The 15039-nt window shown below is 53.0% G+C and overlaps 1 protein-coding gene across 1 annotated transcript; it reads right to left on the bottom strand.

The window, feature by feature from the left end:
* Window positions 1-1181: 1181 nt before the first annotated feature.
* Window positions 1182-10211, bottom strand: LOC142821569 (zinc finger protein RFP-like). The gene is made up of 7 exons (XM_075912907.1): window positions 9632-10211; window positions 8160-8255; window positions 7235-7465; window positions 7101-7123; window positions 5281-5396; window positions 4164-4223; window positions 1182-3325 (listed from the first exon to the last, which is right to left on the bottom strand). The coding sequence occupies exons 1-7, from the start codon at window positions 10103-10105 to the stop codon at window positions 2811-2813; spliced, it is 1515 nt and encodes a 504-aa protein (XP_075769022.1). The 5' UTR covers window positions 10106-10211; the 3' UTR covers window positions 1182-2810.
* Window positions 10212-15039: the final 4828 nt, after the last annotated feature.

Below are 15039 nucleotides of genomic sequence, written 5' to 3'. Positions count from 1 at the left end.
TGCATCTACATAGCACCCTTAGCTCGAAATAAGCTACACAATGTGCACTAAGCAAATGCATAGCTTATTTCAACGCTATCTCAAAATAGCTTATTTCATAATTTGGCACACAATGCCAAATTTTGAAATAACTTGCTATTCCAAAATGTCCTTTAACCCTTGTGGAACAATATCACAGATAAGCTGCTCGTTATTTCTAAAACTATTTTGAAATAACGGGCTGCTTCAATAGATGCAGAATAGCTATTTCAGGATTCTTCTGGTATCCTGAAATAGCTCCACTGTATAGACAAACCCTTAGATAGCGGCAAGAATTAAAGTAAGCCCTCAGCAGGGAAAAAGAAACTAAGATTTGCATTTTGTGATACATGTGGGGCTTGGACAAAAGCGATTTGTTTTGTTTTGGAACATGTCACATCTTAGGAAATCTAACAGCAATATTCTTCAAAGAAACTTTAAGGAAAACACCCATATTAAGGGAAATACGCACAAGGACTCAGGGAGCTAGGCTGAAAGTCATGCTTCATACTGAATGGAGACGAATAACATTTATTAAAAAATTATTTGTACAGAAGTAACAAGACTCCTGTTTAAATATGAATTTTCATGGCACACGTCCCAACAAGTGCCCATGACCTCAGTATTGGTGCACAAGACCAAACACACTCCACTCAGGGAAGGAAAATATTAGAGAGACACTGATGACAAGTGTTGCCCACTGCCACACAGTCAGAGGGGAAGGAGACTGTGGCTCCTGCAGCAGGAACTCCAGCTGGAGACCCCAATGAGGGTATGTCTACCCTACAGCGCTAATTCGAACTAACTTAGTTCGAATTAGTTAATTCGAACTAAGCTAATTCGAACTAACGCGTCTAGAACTAAAAACTAGTTTGAATTAGCGTTTTGCTAATTCGAACTAGCGCGTCCACATTAAGTGGACCCTGAACCAGGCTTGAGGATGGCCAGAAGCAGTACCGGCAGGGCATCAGAGGAGGACTTAGAGCGTGGAGATGCTGTCTCAGGCTAGCCGAGGGCTGTGCTTAAAGGGTCCCGACCCCAGAAGCCCGCAGAGCCACCCCAGTCCTCCCCATCGGGGGCTTGTGCCCCATTCCTCCCTCACCTCCTTCCACTTACCCTTCCCTAGCCCCTTTTCTTGATGTACAAAATAAAGGACACGTGTGTTCAAAAATGGAATCTGTCTTTATTGAACAAAACTGGGGGAGACTGGGAATAGGAGGTGGGAGAGGGGAAGAGAGAGGGTGGGAGAGGGGAGGGCAACTACAATGATCAGGGGTTGGGAACAGGTCCCATATGAAGAGAGGCTAAAGAGACTGGGACTTTTCAGCTTAGAAAAGAGGAGACGGAGGGGGACAGGATAGAGGTCTCTAAAAGCAGGAGTTGGGTGGAGAGGGTGCATACAGAAAAGTTCTTCATTAGTTCCCATAAAGAAGGACTAGAGGACACCAAAGGAAAGGAATGGGTAGCAGGCTTCAAACTAGTAACAGAAAGTTGTTCTTCACAAAGCAAAGAGTCAACCTGTGGAACTCCTTGCTGCAGGAGGCTGTGAAGGCTAGAACTAGAACAGAGTTGAAAGGGAAGTGAGATCAAGTCATGGAGATTGGGTCCATGGAGTGCTATTAGCCAGGGGGTAGGAGTGGTGTCCCTGCCCAAAGTTTGTGGAAGGCTGGAGAGGGATGGCACGAGACAAATGGCTTGGTCACTGTCTTCGGTCCATCCCCTCCAGGGTCCCTAGGGTTGGCCGCTGTCAGCAGACAGGCTACTGGGCTAGATGGACCTTTGGTCTGACCCAGTACGGCCATTGTAAGCTCAGGGCTCAGGGTCGGGGGTCTCAGTGGACCACCTTGATTTTCATGCACTCCTGCTCCTGGGTGTCCAGGCTGGCAGCTCTCCTGCCCTAGACGGCCACCTTCCTGTGCCTAGTGCAGAGATCGTGGACGAGGTCCACGATGTCCGCACTAGCCCAGGCGGGTGCCCGCCTCTTGCGGTCCCGGGCAAGCTCCCGGGAGCCGCCAGCCTGGTCCCGGGAGGAGGGGGAGGGCTGGGGGGCATCGGGTGGCTGGCTCGATCCGTGCCAGGTGCAGGGTCTGCTGGCTGGGTGCTGGCAGGCTTGCACCTGGCATGGGCACCGTAGCCAGCCCATGCCCCTTTAAGGGGTCCAGGGCCGGGAGGGGGGCATAGAGTTTCCCTGTTGTTGGCCAGAGTGGCCACCAGGGAAACCTGAGAAGCCTTAGCCTCCCACTAGTTCGAATTAAGGGTCTACACAGCCCTTAATTCGAACTAGCTAGTTCGAACTAGGCTTAGTCCTCGTACAATGAGGTTTACCTAGTTCGAACTAAGCGCTCCGCTAGTTCGAATTAAGTTCGAACTAGCGGAGCGCTAGTGTAGCGCCTATTAAAGTTAGTTCGAACTAACGTCCATTAGTTCGAACTAACTCTGTAGTGTAGACATACCCTGAGATATTAGAACACAGATGGGTACAAATCAGTCCCTGCTGCTGTGCAGCTTCCAGCATCTCCCCAACCCCCCAAACGCTGATTAGTTAATTCTGTGTCCTGCCACCCCCACCTCTGCCTGTCCCCAGCCCGGCTCTTAGTTCTGCCCCTGCCCAGCCCCCACCTCTGCCCCTCCTGCAGCCCCAAGGGGTGTTTTCCTTACCCCTCCCATCCTTGGGACTGGAGGGAGGAAGGAGGAGGAGCTTTCAGACATCATAGAAATGAGGAGGCAGGGGCTGGGCAGAGCGGAGTCCAGGGTCACAGAGACTGGGGTGTGTGATGTTAGAGAGGATAATTTCAGGGGCAGAGTTGGAGCTGGGATTCCAGCCACCACACCCAGAGCCAGGGTCGGATTCTCTCCCCAGGGAGGGACCCCGGTGGGAAAGTGAAGATCGGGGCTTCGATACCAGCATCAATAAATGTCACCTGCCCCCGGTCACAGTCCAGACAAATCCGGATCCTGCGGGGGGGGCTCAGGTTTAGAGGGCTTACCGGGGGGGTGAGAGCCCAGAACTGAGCCCCCCTTTTCTGCACAGCCCAGATCCCCCCCTCAGGGCTAAGGCTGATTCGTCCCTTCCTGTTCACAGACTCTCTGGCCACCCCTACAGCCCAGTATTGCCCACCCCCCACCTCCACCTCCCAGCAATGTCTCCCTGAGGTGAATCCCTCACGGCCTAGCACACAGGGCACAGAGTCAAATCTCCCCGGGTTGCCGGGCAGTCGCTGCCATGCACGTTCCCATCTCACACATTTCTGATCCCCAGACAGGACTAGCTGGGGATTTGCCGTGTCTGGATCCAGAGTCACCGTCACTGGGGAGAGAGAATCAGCGTGAGGGGCACAGCTCAGCCCTGTTCTCACCCTCCCCAGCAGCCCTGTTGTGGCTGGGACAGGCCTGGGACCCAGGGAGCTGCCCCTGCCCTGGGCCCTGAGACTGAGCTGAGCTGTCACTGCAGCGCCTCAGCCTGGGCAATGGGACCCGCTTAATCAGCATCTCATTTGTGTGCAGAGGCTGCAGCCTCCTGCCCCCCAGCTCTGGCTGCTCCATCCCCAGGGCGAGGCCCAGAGCAGAAGGGTTCAGTTGGGGGGGGGGGGGCAGAGGAGGCAGGTATCAGCTTGAACCCCAGAGGGAAACTCCCTCCCCTGCTGCAGCCTCTACCCCCCGCCCAGGGCACAGAGGGGAGGGGGCAGCATGGGGGAAGAGCCGCCTCACCTCAGAGAGCAGGGCCTGGGCATTAGTCACCCCCAGGGCAGGTGGAGGGTCCAGGGCTCTTCAGGGCAGCCGGGCTCAATGGGGAGAGCCCAGCTCTGGCTTCTGGCCTGGCCGGGGGCAGGGCCTCTGGGGAATAGGATCTGGGGTGGGGCCACTGGGAGGGGCCAGCACAGGGAAGAGTTTGGTGCCCCACATGGGAGGGGGGCTGTGCTGATCAGCTGCCCTGACATGAAGCGCAGCCCCTGCCTGAAAACTGAGCTCATAGTAAGAAGTGGGGGCAGGACATGGCCCCTCGTCCTTCTGATCCAGTGCCCTGGGGCTCCTCACCACTCAGTGGGCAGGTTTTGGGCTCTACCTATCGTGGTCACTGGGGATTTGGTTGGTGACTTGAGCTTCAAGCTCAGGAAGGTGTTTTCAATCTCCACTTGAAACCTCACCCTGTCTGAAAGCTCCTGGGGACTTTCCTCTTGCTGTCTCCAGTGCAGCGGGCAACGTGTCTGGTGAGGGAAGGGAGAAGAGAGCTGAGACTTCAGGAGTTCATATTGCCCATTACATTCCCAATCCTAACGAAGGGTATGTCTACACTACCCCGCTAGTTCGAACTAGCAGGGTAGTGTAGACATACCCACACAGACCTGGTTTTCATTACAGCAGAGACACACTTGGGTGCATCTACACTGCAGAGAAGATTGAGGCTACTGCTGTCAATCTCCCAGGGTTCGAATTAGCGGATGAGTTAAGACAGCTAATCGAACTGAGGGGTGGCATGTGTCGGTGCTGGTAGCCCTCATTGCACGAGGAGTAAGGGAAGTGGGAGGGAGAGTCTCTTCCCTCCACTGCCTGCTGCGTAGACAGCGCCAACAGACGAGTTAAGCTACTTCGACTTCAGCTCTGCATTTAATGCAACTGAAGTTGTGTAGCTTAATTCGTCTTTGTCCCACAGTGTAGATGTACCCTGAGGTATTTAATATAAAAGGGTCTGAATCCTCCTACTTTCTCTCTCGCTCAGGCTCTCCCAGCAAAGGAACCAATGTCCCTGCAGCCTCACAGCCAGCCCAGGACAATCTGTGAAGAGATTTGCTTTCTCCACAACATCCCCTCCCTCACTGCAGACTCCACTGGGTTTGGCTCATTCACTTCCTGATGTTTGTCACAGCCTAGGCCCAGATCCTGCAAAGACTTTGGCCTCAAAGTAACTTCCCCCTCTCTTTGACACGAGTGAGAGGTTCAGAATTTGTGAACTCCTGGCTCTACCTGTGAGTCGTGGGGTCTGTGTACTCAGCGTCTCTACAGAGAGCAGCACGGAGCTGGGCGTGTTTCTCTCTGTGTGTCTGCCATTATGTGCTCTAATGTCACTGTCATTACAAAGCGGCTTTTGGAACAGATACGGTTCAATTAATCAACCTGAATGTCTGGGATGACAAGTGGGCGTCATTCTCACCTCACAATTCAACAGGAGCTTCATCTAATTAGGAACCTAATGACCAGCATTGGTCTCTTTCCATGGCCTCAGACACTTCGCTCACTCTCCCCTCCCCCATCCCTTTTCCGTACCTGTGAACTCTCTCAGAGTCTCCGACAGCGCAGTCGTTTGCCAGGAGAAACCCCTGACTCGCTCGTCCAGTTCAGGAGAAATCTCCTCTGGCAGCTGGAACATTCCTCTCTCACATCTGGAGAGAGACAACCTCACATGGTGACACTGCACCGAGTGACTCAGTTCTCCAGCTCTGGCCAGTGAGTCACTGATCTGCTGGGCCTGGAGTTCAAATCCTCCAGTTCTCCCAGCCTGAGAGCAGGGGCAGCGCAGCCCTTGGCCCTGCAACATCCCCTCAAAGGTCCCATTAACAATCTGCAGCTCTGGCCTGGGGAGACCAGCTGGGGGACAAAATGAGAATTGAGTCTCCATGGCCAACTCACTACTTGGCCTCCAGGCACTGAGGGACAGGAGGTTCCCAGGGGAAGGGCTGTAGGAATCTGCCCACTAGGGACTAGACTGAGACACAAGCTACCCCCTCCCCAACCCATTCCCACAGGTCTCCAAACAGCCCTTGGGTGGGAGAGACTCTTGATCCCTGCTGCCCTGGGCTGAATGGTGCCCAGTGCCCAGCAGTGACAAGCCCATGTCCCACCTCACAGCCCTGAGGCAGCCAGTCCCCAGGGAGGTGACACCATCTCCCTCCAGTTCATTCTGTAGATATGTCTCATTGATCTCTGTATTAATCATTTTCTTATTGACATTTTTATTTTAACTTTCTATCAAGTCCTTTTAGCATGGTAATAAGTCTTTAGCTTTGTTGCATTAAATCTTTTTACATAGAAACCTTGTATCTTGTAGATTTTGTACCCCCATTGGTTAATTGATTCACTGTTGAGTGAATGGGGTGTGAATGGATAAGGCATGAAAGACAAGCACCTTGGGGCACTTGCAATGGTTGAAGAGGGGTGGAAGCCAGATCCAAGAACAATGAGAAGAACAACAGGACCCGTGAAGTGAGCTTATTGAAAGAATACTGGACCTATGGAGGCCTTGGGACTCAGCAGCAAATGTCTTGTTTTGGAAGCCCCCTCTCTGAAGGTAAATGGGGCAACATTGAGACACCCCCCCAGAAAAAGGGGCCACAGATGTCTAACTGCATATGCACAATATGACTCTCACAGATGATGCATATGAATGTGATGACTAACTGATGGAGATCTCCAGGAGAGTGAAGACACAATACATCTAAAGCATCTTGCAGAGGGACTCCAAGTTTTTGTCTTGTCAACATGGGAGCATCAATCTGGATCGGCAGAAGCCTGGCTCCACCCCTGCCCCACCTAACTCACCTGGCCATTGCATTTACAGGGAGCAACTATTGGTAACAACAAGATGGAGTGTGTATGTGTGTGTGTGAGAGTGCATGAGTGTAATGTATCCTATGCATATGATAAATACTGATTGATCTATGTATGTTCAAGAAATGTGGCGTGTTGCCTTCTCCTCCTGAAAAAGATCCCAGGTGCTTCTTTTAAGTATAACAATTTAACACAGGTCTCCAAACTGCCCTCGGGTGGGACAGACTCTTGGTTCCTGCTGCTCTGGGCTGAATGTGCCCAGTGTCCAGTAGTGACAGGCCCATGTCTCACCCCACAGCCCTGAGACAGCCAGTCCCCAGGGAGGTGACAGCTCTAGGAAATAGACTAGACTGTGCCCTGAATGGGGAATTCCAGAGTCTGCTGTGAGACCCTAAGGCTGAAGCTGATCAGAGATTTGTGTCCAGTCTGTGACCTTCCCCTCACTTCTGATTGCAGAGCCCTGGGGAGATGTGGTGCTTACATCAGCTCCAAGATCTTTCCTTGTGCTGTGCAGTGTGAGGGGAGCAAGAACCACCTACCTGCTCAAGGTGCTTCTGACGTCCTATAAGGGAAAGAGAGAAAAAAATCTCAGTCCCATTGAACACACACACTTGTGATTCAGGAGCCTCACTTCCCTGTGTGGGGAGCTGGGATGTTTCTCCCTCAGTCTCACCTGCAGGAATTCACTCGCTGGCTTCTGACACGTCCCCTCTAGCTCATGGATCAGCTCACTGAGACAGGAAATCTGTGTGGAGAGTCTCCTGACAGTGTGAGTCTGGAGCCTACCTATCTCCTCCTCCAGCTTCTCCAGCTGGGCCAGCAGGAGTCGCTCTTGTTCCTCCAGGAACTGCCGCAGCTGCTGAAACTCGGCCACAATCTTCTGCCTCTCGGCTTGTGTCTGTTTCTGTATGAAAACAGGGAAAGGGCTGGTCGGGATCACGGGCAGAGACTAAGAACCTTTAATACCATCTGTGGGTACTAGGCTGAGGCATCCCTCAGTTTCGTCTTTGGCCCCTCTGTCCCTGTGAAAGGGATGATTCCCTGCTTGGAATGGGCAGCATGTTCTGTTACTCATGGGCTCTGGGAATTCAGACCCAGAGCAACAGGGGGCAGGACTCAGCACCAATGTTTTTATTTAATCTTCTCCATCTATGTGCACTGAGGCATATTCAAATGCGCACCACCAGCTGAAACAACATGTAGTTGTAGACATTCTGCTAATCAGCTGGGCAGCTCCTGCATCTCTCCTGAGTTGCCACCCAAACACTCAGTGTACTGGGAACACTGCTCAGCCCCACCCTGACAAAGATACCCAGGGAGAAAACAGAAGCAAACACGTTAATACAAGAAAAGAGCAGAGCCACAAGACAGCCCTTCACAGGGACATTCAGGTCACTGGGGGAGGATTTCTGGGAAAATCACAAAGGCTGGGCATTCACTCATCCCCTGACATGGAAGCTCAGGGCCTGTCTACACATGGATCTAACCCAGCAATCTATGGTCATGGAGCAACATCCTGTCTCACATTCCCAAGGCTGCACACGAGTCTGCCTCCAAACAGACCCTCCCCCTGCCAGTCCATTACTACAGGCACCTACCAGATACTCCTGGCTTCTCCCCTCTCCCGTCGCTTTCCATCCCAGCAGCTTTTCTCTCTCGTCCCTCAGAGTCTTCAAATGGGCCTGGATTTTTTCCTGAGGAGACACAAATGAGCTGGGAGGTTTCATTGTGAGGTCTGAGAGGGGTGTGGAATGGGATGTTTCCCACTCGCCGCCCACGATGACTGCTCCTCCCAATGGCTGTGTGGCATCAGGGCCTGAAGAAGGTGAAATCCTATCAATGCAGACTTAGTTTGTGTCAGATTCTCACTGTTACCTGTTCAGGTTGAGTCTTTTTTATTAATTAGACAGAAATCTCAATTATCACTAGATTTGATTGGTGTGTACGGGTGGACTAGTGGCACAGCATGTAACAGGGCACTGGAGTCACATGGGTGTGAATCAATAAACCTGTTGTAAAGAAGGTTTAACTAACAAATCCAAATTCTATATCAATTTGCCACCTGGATTTAACAATGGTCTAGGAACTCAGCCCTAAGGGCTGGGGGCTGCCCTGGTTGGACAGAGCTGGGCTAAGCACCAGGGCAAACCCCATGAGATGTCAGGAGGCCTTTTATCCGGCTTTACGCTGCACAGTCCCAGTTCTGTGGGGCTCTGTCCCTGCCCGATGGGGACTCAGCCCTGGCCGTGGCTTTGTCTGGTGAGAAAGGGACAGGAGGAGACTGAGGCTGCAGCAGGACACCTGTGAGGGTGGGGGCAGGAGGGGGTGGCACCTCCACACAGCATGACGGAGGTGGGGATGGGCTGACAGAGGCAGGGATAGGCCCACAGAGGCCAACGAATACAGGTGGGGGTGGTCCTGGGCAGGCAGGCGTGGGTATGTCCTGTGCTCTGGGGATACCTCAGTGACCCCCCTAACCAGACATGCAGGTTTGCATAAGGAATGATGGGGGTTTGCCCAGCACTGTCCTAAATACCTGCTGTGGCAATGCCCTCTGGGCGGTACCCGCTGCCCCAGTGCCTGGTCCAGCTCTGGGCAGCAGTGACCTGCTTGGGGCAGGGATTGTCCCCTCACTGCATTTTGTGCAGAGTCCCTAAGGGCTCCTGTGATACAAATAAAAGTAACCAATTCCCTTAAACACCCTTCTGTTAAAAAACAGACACTGTAACTTCCCCATCCGCAGTCACACAGCCCAGCTGGCAGCTCTTCTCATTCACACCTCACTGTTAGCCCCTGCCCTTGTATGCAAAGTTCCCACACTTCCCCAGCAGGGGCTGTGTTGGAAATGGGTTCAGCATCTCAAAGAAAACTTTCCCACAGCTGGTGTCTTTAAAGACTTGGTATTTTGCCTCTGTTGCCCCTGGGCCAGAGCATTTATTTTGTTACAGCCTCTCCTGGGCCAGGCAGGCTTCAGCTGGCTGGTGAGTCGCACTGGGCCATGGAACAGGGAAATTAGCCAGTGACTAAAACCCAGAGTAATTCCCCAGCGGACAGGGCAGCAGTTCCCTACCTTGTACTCCTGGGCAGCCTCCTTCAAAGGAACCACCATGTGAGCACGGTGCGCCCGGGACTCTCTGCACACCATGCAAATGGGGGCTTGATCCTTCTTGCAGAACAGCTTCAGCGCCTCCTGGTGTGCCCTGCACACACCTCCTTCACCCACTCCGCTTGCTGCCGGCAGGCTCAGCTGTTTGACTAATTCTACCATGTTCGCCAGCTGCCTGTTGGGCCGGAGGGGTCCCTGCTGCACCTGGTCCCTGCACTGAGGGCAGGAGGTGGCTGGGCCGGGTCCCTCCCAGCACTGGCTGATGCAGGCACGGCAGAAATTGTGCCCACAGGCTGTGACCACCGGGTCCGTGAAATACTCCAGGCAGAGGGGGCACGTGGCTTCCTCCCGGAGACTTTCCACGGGGCTCGCTGTGGCCATGGCCCCTCCGGGCCAGGTGCTCCCAGGGGCAGCTTCAATGTTCCATCCTGCCTCCATCAACAACTGGCTTCTCCCGGCCTGGAGCTGGCTCTGGCTGCTCTGGAAATTGCAGCCTGGGAACGTTTAGTGAGCAATGTCCCGCCAGGGCTCTGGCTCTACCCTCCGCCCTAGGGTTGGTGGGGAGGGTCCCTGGGGCGTCACATCGATAGCAGCACCCTCCTCCCCATGAGCATGCAGGAGGAGGGGCTGTGGACAAGGAGTGACAGTCAGACTGGCAGAATTTTCTTTTATGAATACAAAATGTTGGCATGTTTATTTTAAGCAATTTTGTACTTATTAGTCATTCACATTTTTACAGCTGCATGAAAATATGAGTTTGAAGCATTCAATACATGTTTATCCATTTACATTTTTTTTGGTGGGAGATCATGGGAGGGGGGGGATCAGAAGCTATTTTGATCAGACAATAATGATTTCATGAGAAGAGGGAGAGATTGCAAAAGCCAAAGCTTTATAACCATTAACATGCAGACTGTCCACAGCACATGTCTAGATAAGCAAAGTGAATATTTGCAAATCAAAGTCTATTAAGTTCTTACAAACATTGCTCATAACTGTGCCCCTTGGTACATTTTAATGATTGACAATGGGAGTATTTTCATGGTTGGTGTGTGTGGAGTGAAATCAATATTTAGAGGTACCTACTGATACAGACAGATACCTCCATGTCTAAATATATAAAATTCAAAGGCTAAAGCCTTGGTTAAGATGGTTTCAGTGTTTCAAAGGCACAATTCTTATGTGCACTAAGGCTGCTCTGGCTCTCTGTACAGGAGCCACAATATCACCAACACTAATGATTCTATAATGGGTCTTATGATAATTGGTGTTTGTTAAAACCCCAGCTCCCAGAAGCCTGTGATGAAGTGAGACTCTTGGGTTCTGTCTCTTAGACAAAGGAAGTTTCCCTATTGTATAATACGTATGTATGTGTGTGATCTGAGTGCAAGCTGATAGTCTGAGAAGGCAGAGGGTGACTAGAAAGAACCCAACATTTATTATTTTACGTTAAGGCTCATGATTAGGACAATCTCATGCTTTCAGGGCTCCTGACTCAGGCGCTATAGAAGTTGGGAGCTGGCCAGACTGTGACTCTGTAGCCGCTGCCCAGGGACAGGCACCAGATCCAATCCCTTCACTGATCCAAACAGCCCAGGGGTCTCCATGTGCAGCTACCTGCAGGCACAGCTCCTGCTGCCCCCATTGGCCACAGAGCACTCAGGGTGGGGGCCATGCAAGAAGACTCTCTCCCCCCTCTCTTGCCATGGGGCTGCAGGGATGTGCCAGCAGCTGCACATGGAGTGAACAGGCAAGAGACTGCTCTCACTCTGCTGGGCTACTACTGGTGGAGGAAGTCCCTGGGCCATTTTAAATCACCTGGGGATGTCAGGTGAAGTTGTGGGGGTGGGTGAGAGGGTGAGGCAGGACGGAGAGACCTGGCCCTGAATTTTGCTGGAGCCAGTCTTTGGCCAGGGTATTGCCTGGAGCCTGGGCACCAAGGGGCCTGTAGTAGTTCGAGTCAGTGGGAACACTGCTAACTCCCAGGACTTTCCAAGTCTGGAGTCTTGGGAGCCTAACGGCCGACCAATTAAGAAGTCTCGTGACCCACCTGGGTCCAGGTCTGGGCGATAATTAGCAGTAAATAGTGAGCCAGTGAGCTGCAGAATATTTGGCGAGCTTTGGCCCTGGGCAAAGCAAGATACAAGAAGTCAAATACGCAGGCTGTGTCTACACTGGCGTGATCTCACGCAAAAGCACCCGCTCTTGCACAAATACTTGCTGCCTGTCTACACTGGCCGCGTGTTCTTGCACAAGTAAACTGACATTCTAATGTATGAAATCAGGGCTTCTTGTGCGAGAACTCTGATGCTCCCGCTCAGGAATAAGCCCTCTTGCACAAGAGCTCTTCCAGAAGAGGCCAATGTAGACAGGCAACATGAATTTCTTGCGCAAGACAGCCCTATGGTTAGAATGGCCATCAGAGCTTTCTTGCTCAAGAGAGCATCCACACTGGCAGGATGCTCTTGTGCAAAAGCACATCTCTTGCACAAAAGCACATGCCAGTGTAGACTCTCTCTTCAGGAAGAGTTTTTGCACAAGAACCCTTCCTCAAAAGAGTTTTTGCGTGAGAACACGTCAGTGTAGATGTAGCCTAGGATGGTTCAATGGTGCAGGCCTGATCACAGGCAGCACCAGGGGCCAGATCTCCTTCCAAGTGGAGAGCCAACAAGCACAGGGGGTTTGCCCCACAGGGGGTATCTGCCACTCAAGGAAAGGAGTGGCGGGGGGGAGGGGCTGGCCCTGCCTACTCCATTACGTCCCAGCCCAGAGCCCTAGTAGTGGTGCGTAGCCACCACTGGATCGGCGGGGATCCTGGCCATAATGCGCCGTCCTGGTCAGTGGGATTCCTGGCCATAACATGCTGCCCAACCAACCTTCATTTCCTTAGCTGCCTCAAGGTCGGCTGTTCCTGGGCCACTTTCCAAATCCCCCTGGGGGCCTACCTGGTCTGGAGGCCACTCGCTGGCCTTAGGCAAAGACAACAGCTGTGTCAGTGTCCATGGGCTCAGGGTCTGGATCTGTTACCTGCTCAGGTGGTCTGGCCCACTCGGCTGGGTCCTGAAGACCATCTGAGGGTCCGGGTTGCAGGTGGGTACCAGTGGTGGCTAGGGTTGCCAGGTGTCCAGTATTGTACCAGAAAATCTGGTATTTGCACGCTCTGTCCAGTAAAAAAAAATCAGAAAATACCCAACACGTGCAATGTCCGGTATTTTCTGATTTTTCCAGTTGCGCAGTGGACAGAAGCCTGGCATGGGCAGGGGGAGCGGCTGGGAGTCCCAGCTGGGAGGCAGGGCCACAATTGCTGCTGGGAGCCCTCAGTTGATTGAGTGTGAGGAGGAGGGGAAGCTTCCTCCTTGCTCGTGCGTCTCTGGCAGCCTGCGTGGGACAAGCAGCAAGTGCCCAGGTCAGTCCCACTCCCCGCTGGCCAATTTGCTCACCCCCCCCCCTTCCCGGCCAGCTGGTTCTACCCCACTTCCTCTCCTGAGCTTCCCCCGGCAGCCCCCCTGCACTTCCCTCAGCTCTACTTCCCGCCTGCCCATTCCTCTTCCTGATCTCCCCTGTCCAGCGCCGCTGCACTCCCCCCACAGCTGTGCTTCCCGCCCGCCTTCCTTCCGGCCAGCCCCACCCCCTCCCGGCTGGTCCCCCTCCCCCGATATCCCGCAGCCAGCCCCATTCCGCTCAACAACCCCCCCACGACCAGCCCTGCTTCCTGTTGGCCCTCCCATCTCCTCCATCCAGCCCCGTTGCCCCCTCCGCTAGCTGTTTCCAGGCCCCCCCCCCCCTTCACAGCCAGCACCACTCCCCTCCTGGCTGGTCCTTCTCCCCCCATGAAGTGTGTCTGTTTTTTTTTTTTGTTTTTTTTTAATGACTACCTGGTAACTCCTAGCAGTGATCCTATCCCTGTAATTACCACAGAGATTTAAACTGAGAAGCAACTTGCCTCCCCCCAACCCCTCCAGGTTCTTGGAGTCTTTTTTTTTCTCAACAACTTTGGTCCCCCCCCCCCTTTTTTTCCCCTTCAACAGAATTTTTTCTCTCTGTTTTTTTTTTTTTTTTTTGGAGGGGGGAGTGTTCGGTATTTTTGTTTCAACCATCTGGCAACCCTAGTGGTGGCTCCTGCCAGTGTGTCTCAGAGTCCCATCCTAGCTGCCGCCGGTGTGGACAAGGCCTCAGCTCAGGGTCTGGTAATGGCCCGGGTGACCCAACCCAGTTGTCCATCAGAGCAGCATAGCAAGGCCCTTTGCCACTGGTCCATGGCCATTCTGTGCTGCATGGTGCCTCACCGGGAAATAGAAATAACTGAGCTCTGGGACCCCAGCCTCTTGCCCCGCTCCTGTCACACTCTAAGGCTACGTCTAGACTACATGCCTCTGGCGACAGAGGCATGTAGATAAGGCTACCAGGCACAGGAAAATGAAGCAGCGATTTAAATAATCGCCGCTTCATTTAAATTTACATGGCTGCCGCGCTGAGCCGATCAGCTGTTTGTCGGCTCAGTGCGGTAGTCTGGACGCACAGGTGTCGACATCAAAGGCATTTGTCGACCAGCCAGGTAAACCTCATCCCAGGTAAACCTTCATTTTCCTATGCCTGGTAGCCTCATCTACATGCCTCTGTATGTAGTCTAGATGTAGCCTAAGGCTGAGCCATGGGCAGGAGCTGAGAGTTTGCCTGAGACCTCAGGGAGCCAGTGTATGTAGTCTGTACAGGCATGTAGTCTAGACGTAGCCTAAGGCTGAGCCATGGGCAGGAGCTGAGAGTTTGCCTGAGACCTCAGGGAGCCAGTGTGAGGCACCATCCCAGGCATCTCTCTGACAGCAGTAGAAGGGGATAGGGAGTGCAGGGAGAGTGTCTCAGGGGTTGTGTAGCTTGTGGCGCTGGTTAGGGGTGTGGCCAAAATACAGCTCTTGCTATGAGCAGGATTTGCACACACACAGTACAACCCTATTGGGTTTCAAGTCCAACACCTTAACCACTCGACCATCACAGCTGTAATCTCAGTAGTGCCCCAAGGCCAGGGAAGCTGGTAAATAATCCCAGTGACCAGGCTTGATCTCACCTTCCACACAGAATTCACACAGCAAACCTGGCTCTCAGCACACGGGAGGAGTTTGGGGGCTCATTGCTGGGCTGTGGGGTGAAACAGGAAACCGGCTCCCTCCTGTGGGGCTGTGAGTGTTGCTGAATCTGGGCCCCTGCCCCTGGGCAATGGCAAACAAAAGGTCTGGGGGCCACACAGAGACCCCGATGGGATGAGCAGGAAATGGTTGGGACTTCGCTTTGTCTTTGCCTGAGGGCTTGGCTGTCTACAGCCTGGAAACCTCCTGGCTCCTCAGACCACTGGTCTGGATGGAGCATTACAGAAGTCG

This window comes from Pelodiscus sinensis, chromosome 31 (genome assembly GCF_049634645.1).
Source record: "Pelodiscus sinensis isolate JC-2024 chromosome 31, ASM4963464v1, whole genome shotgun sequence".
Classification (NCBI taxonomy): domain Eukaryota; kingdom Metazoa; phylum Chordata; order Testudines; family Trionychidae; genus Pelodiscus; species Pelodiscus sinensis.
This window is presented reverse-complemented; position numbering and strand designations above follow the sequence as displayed.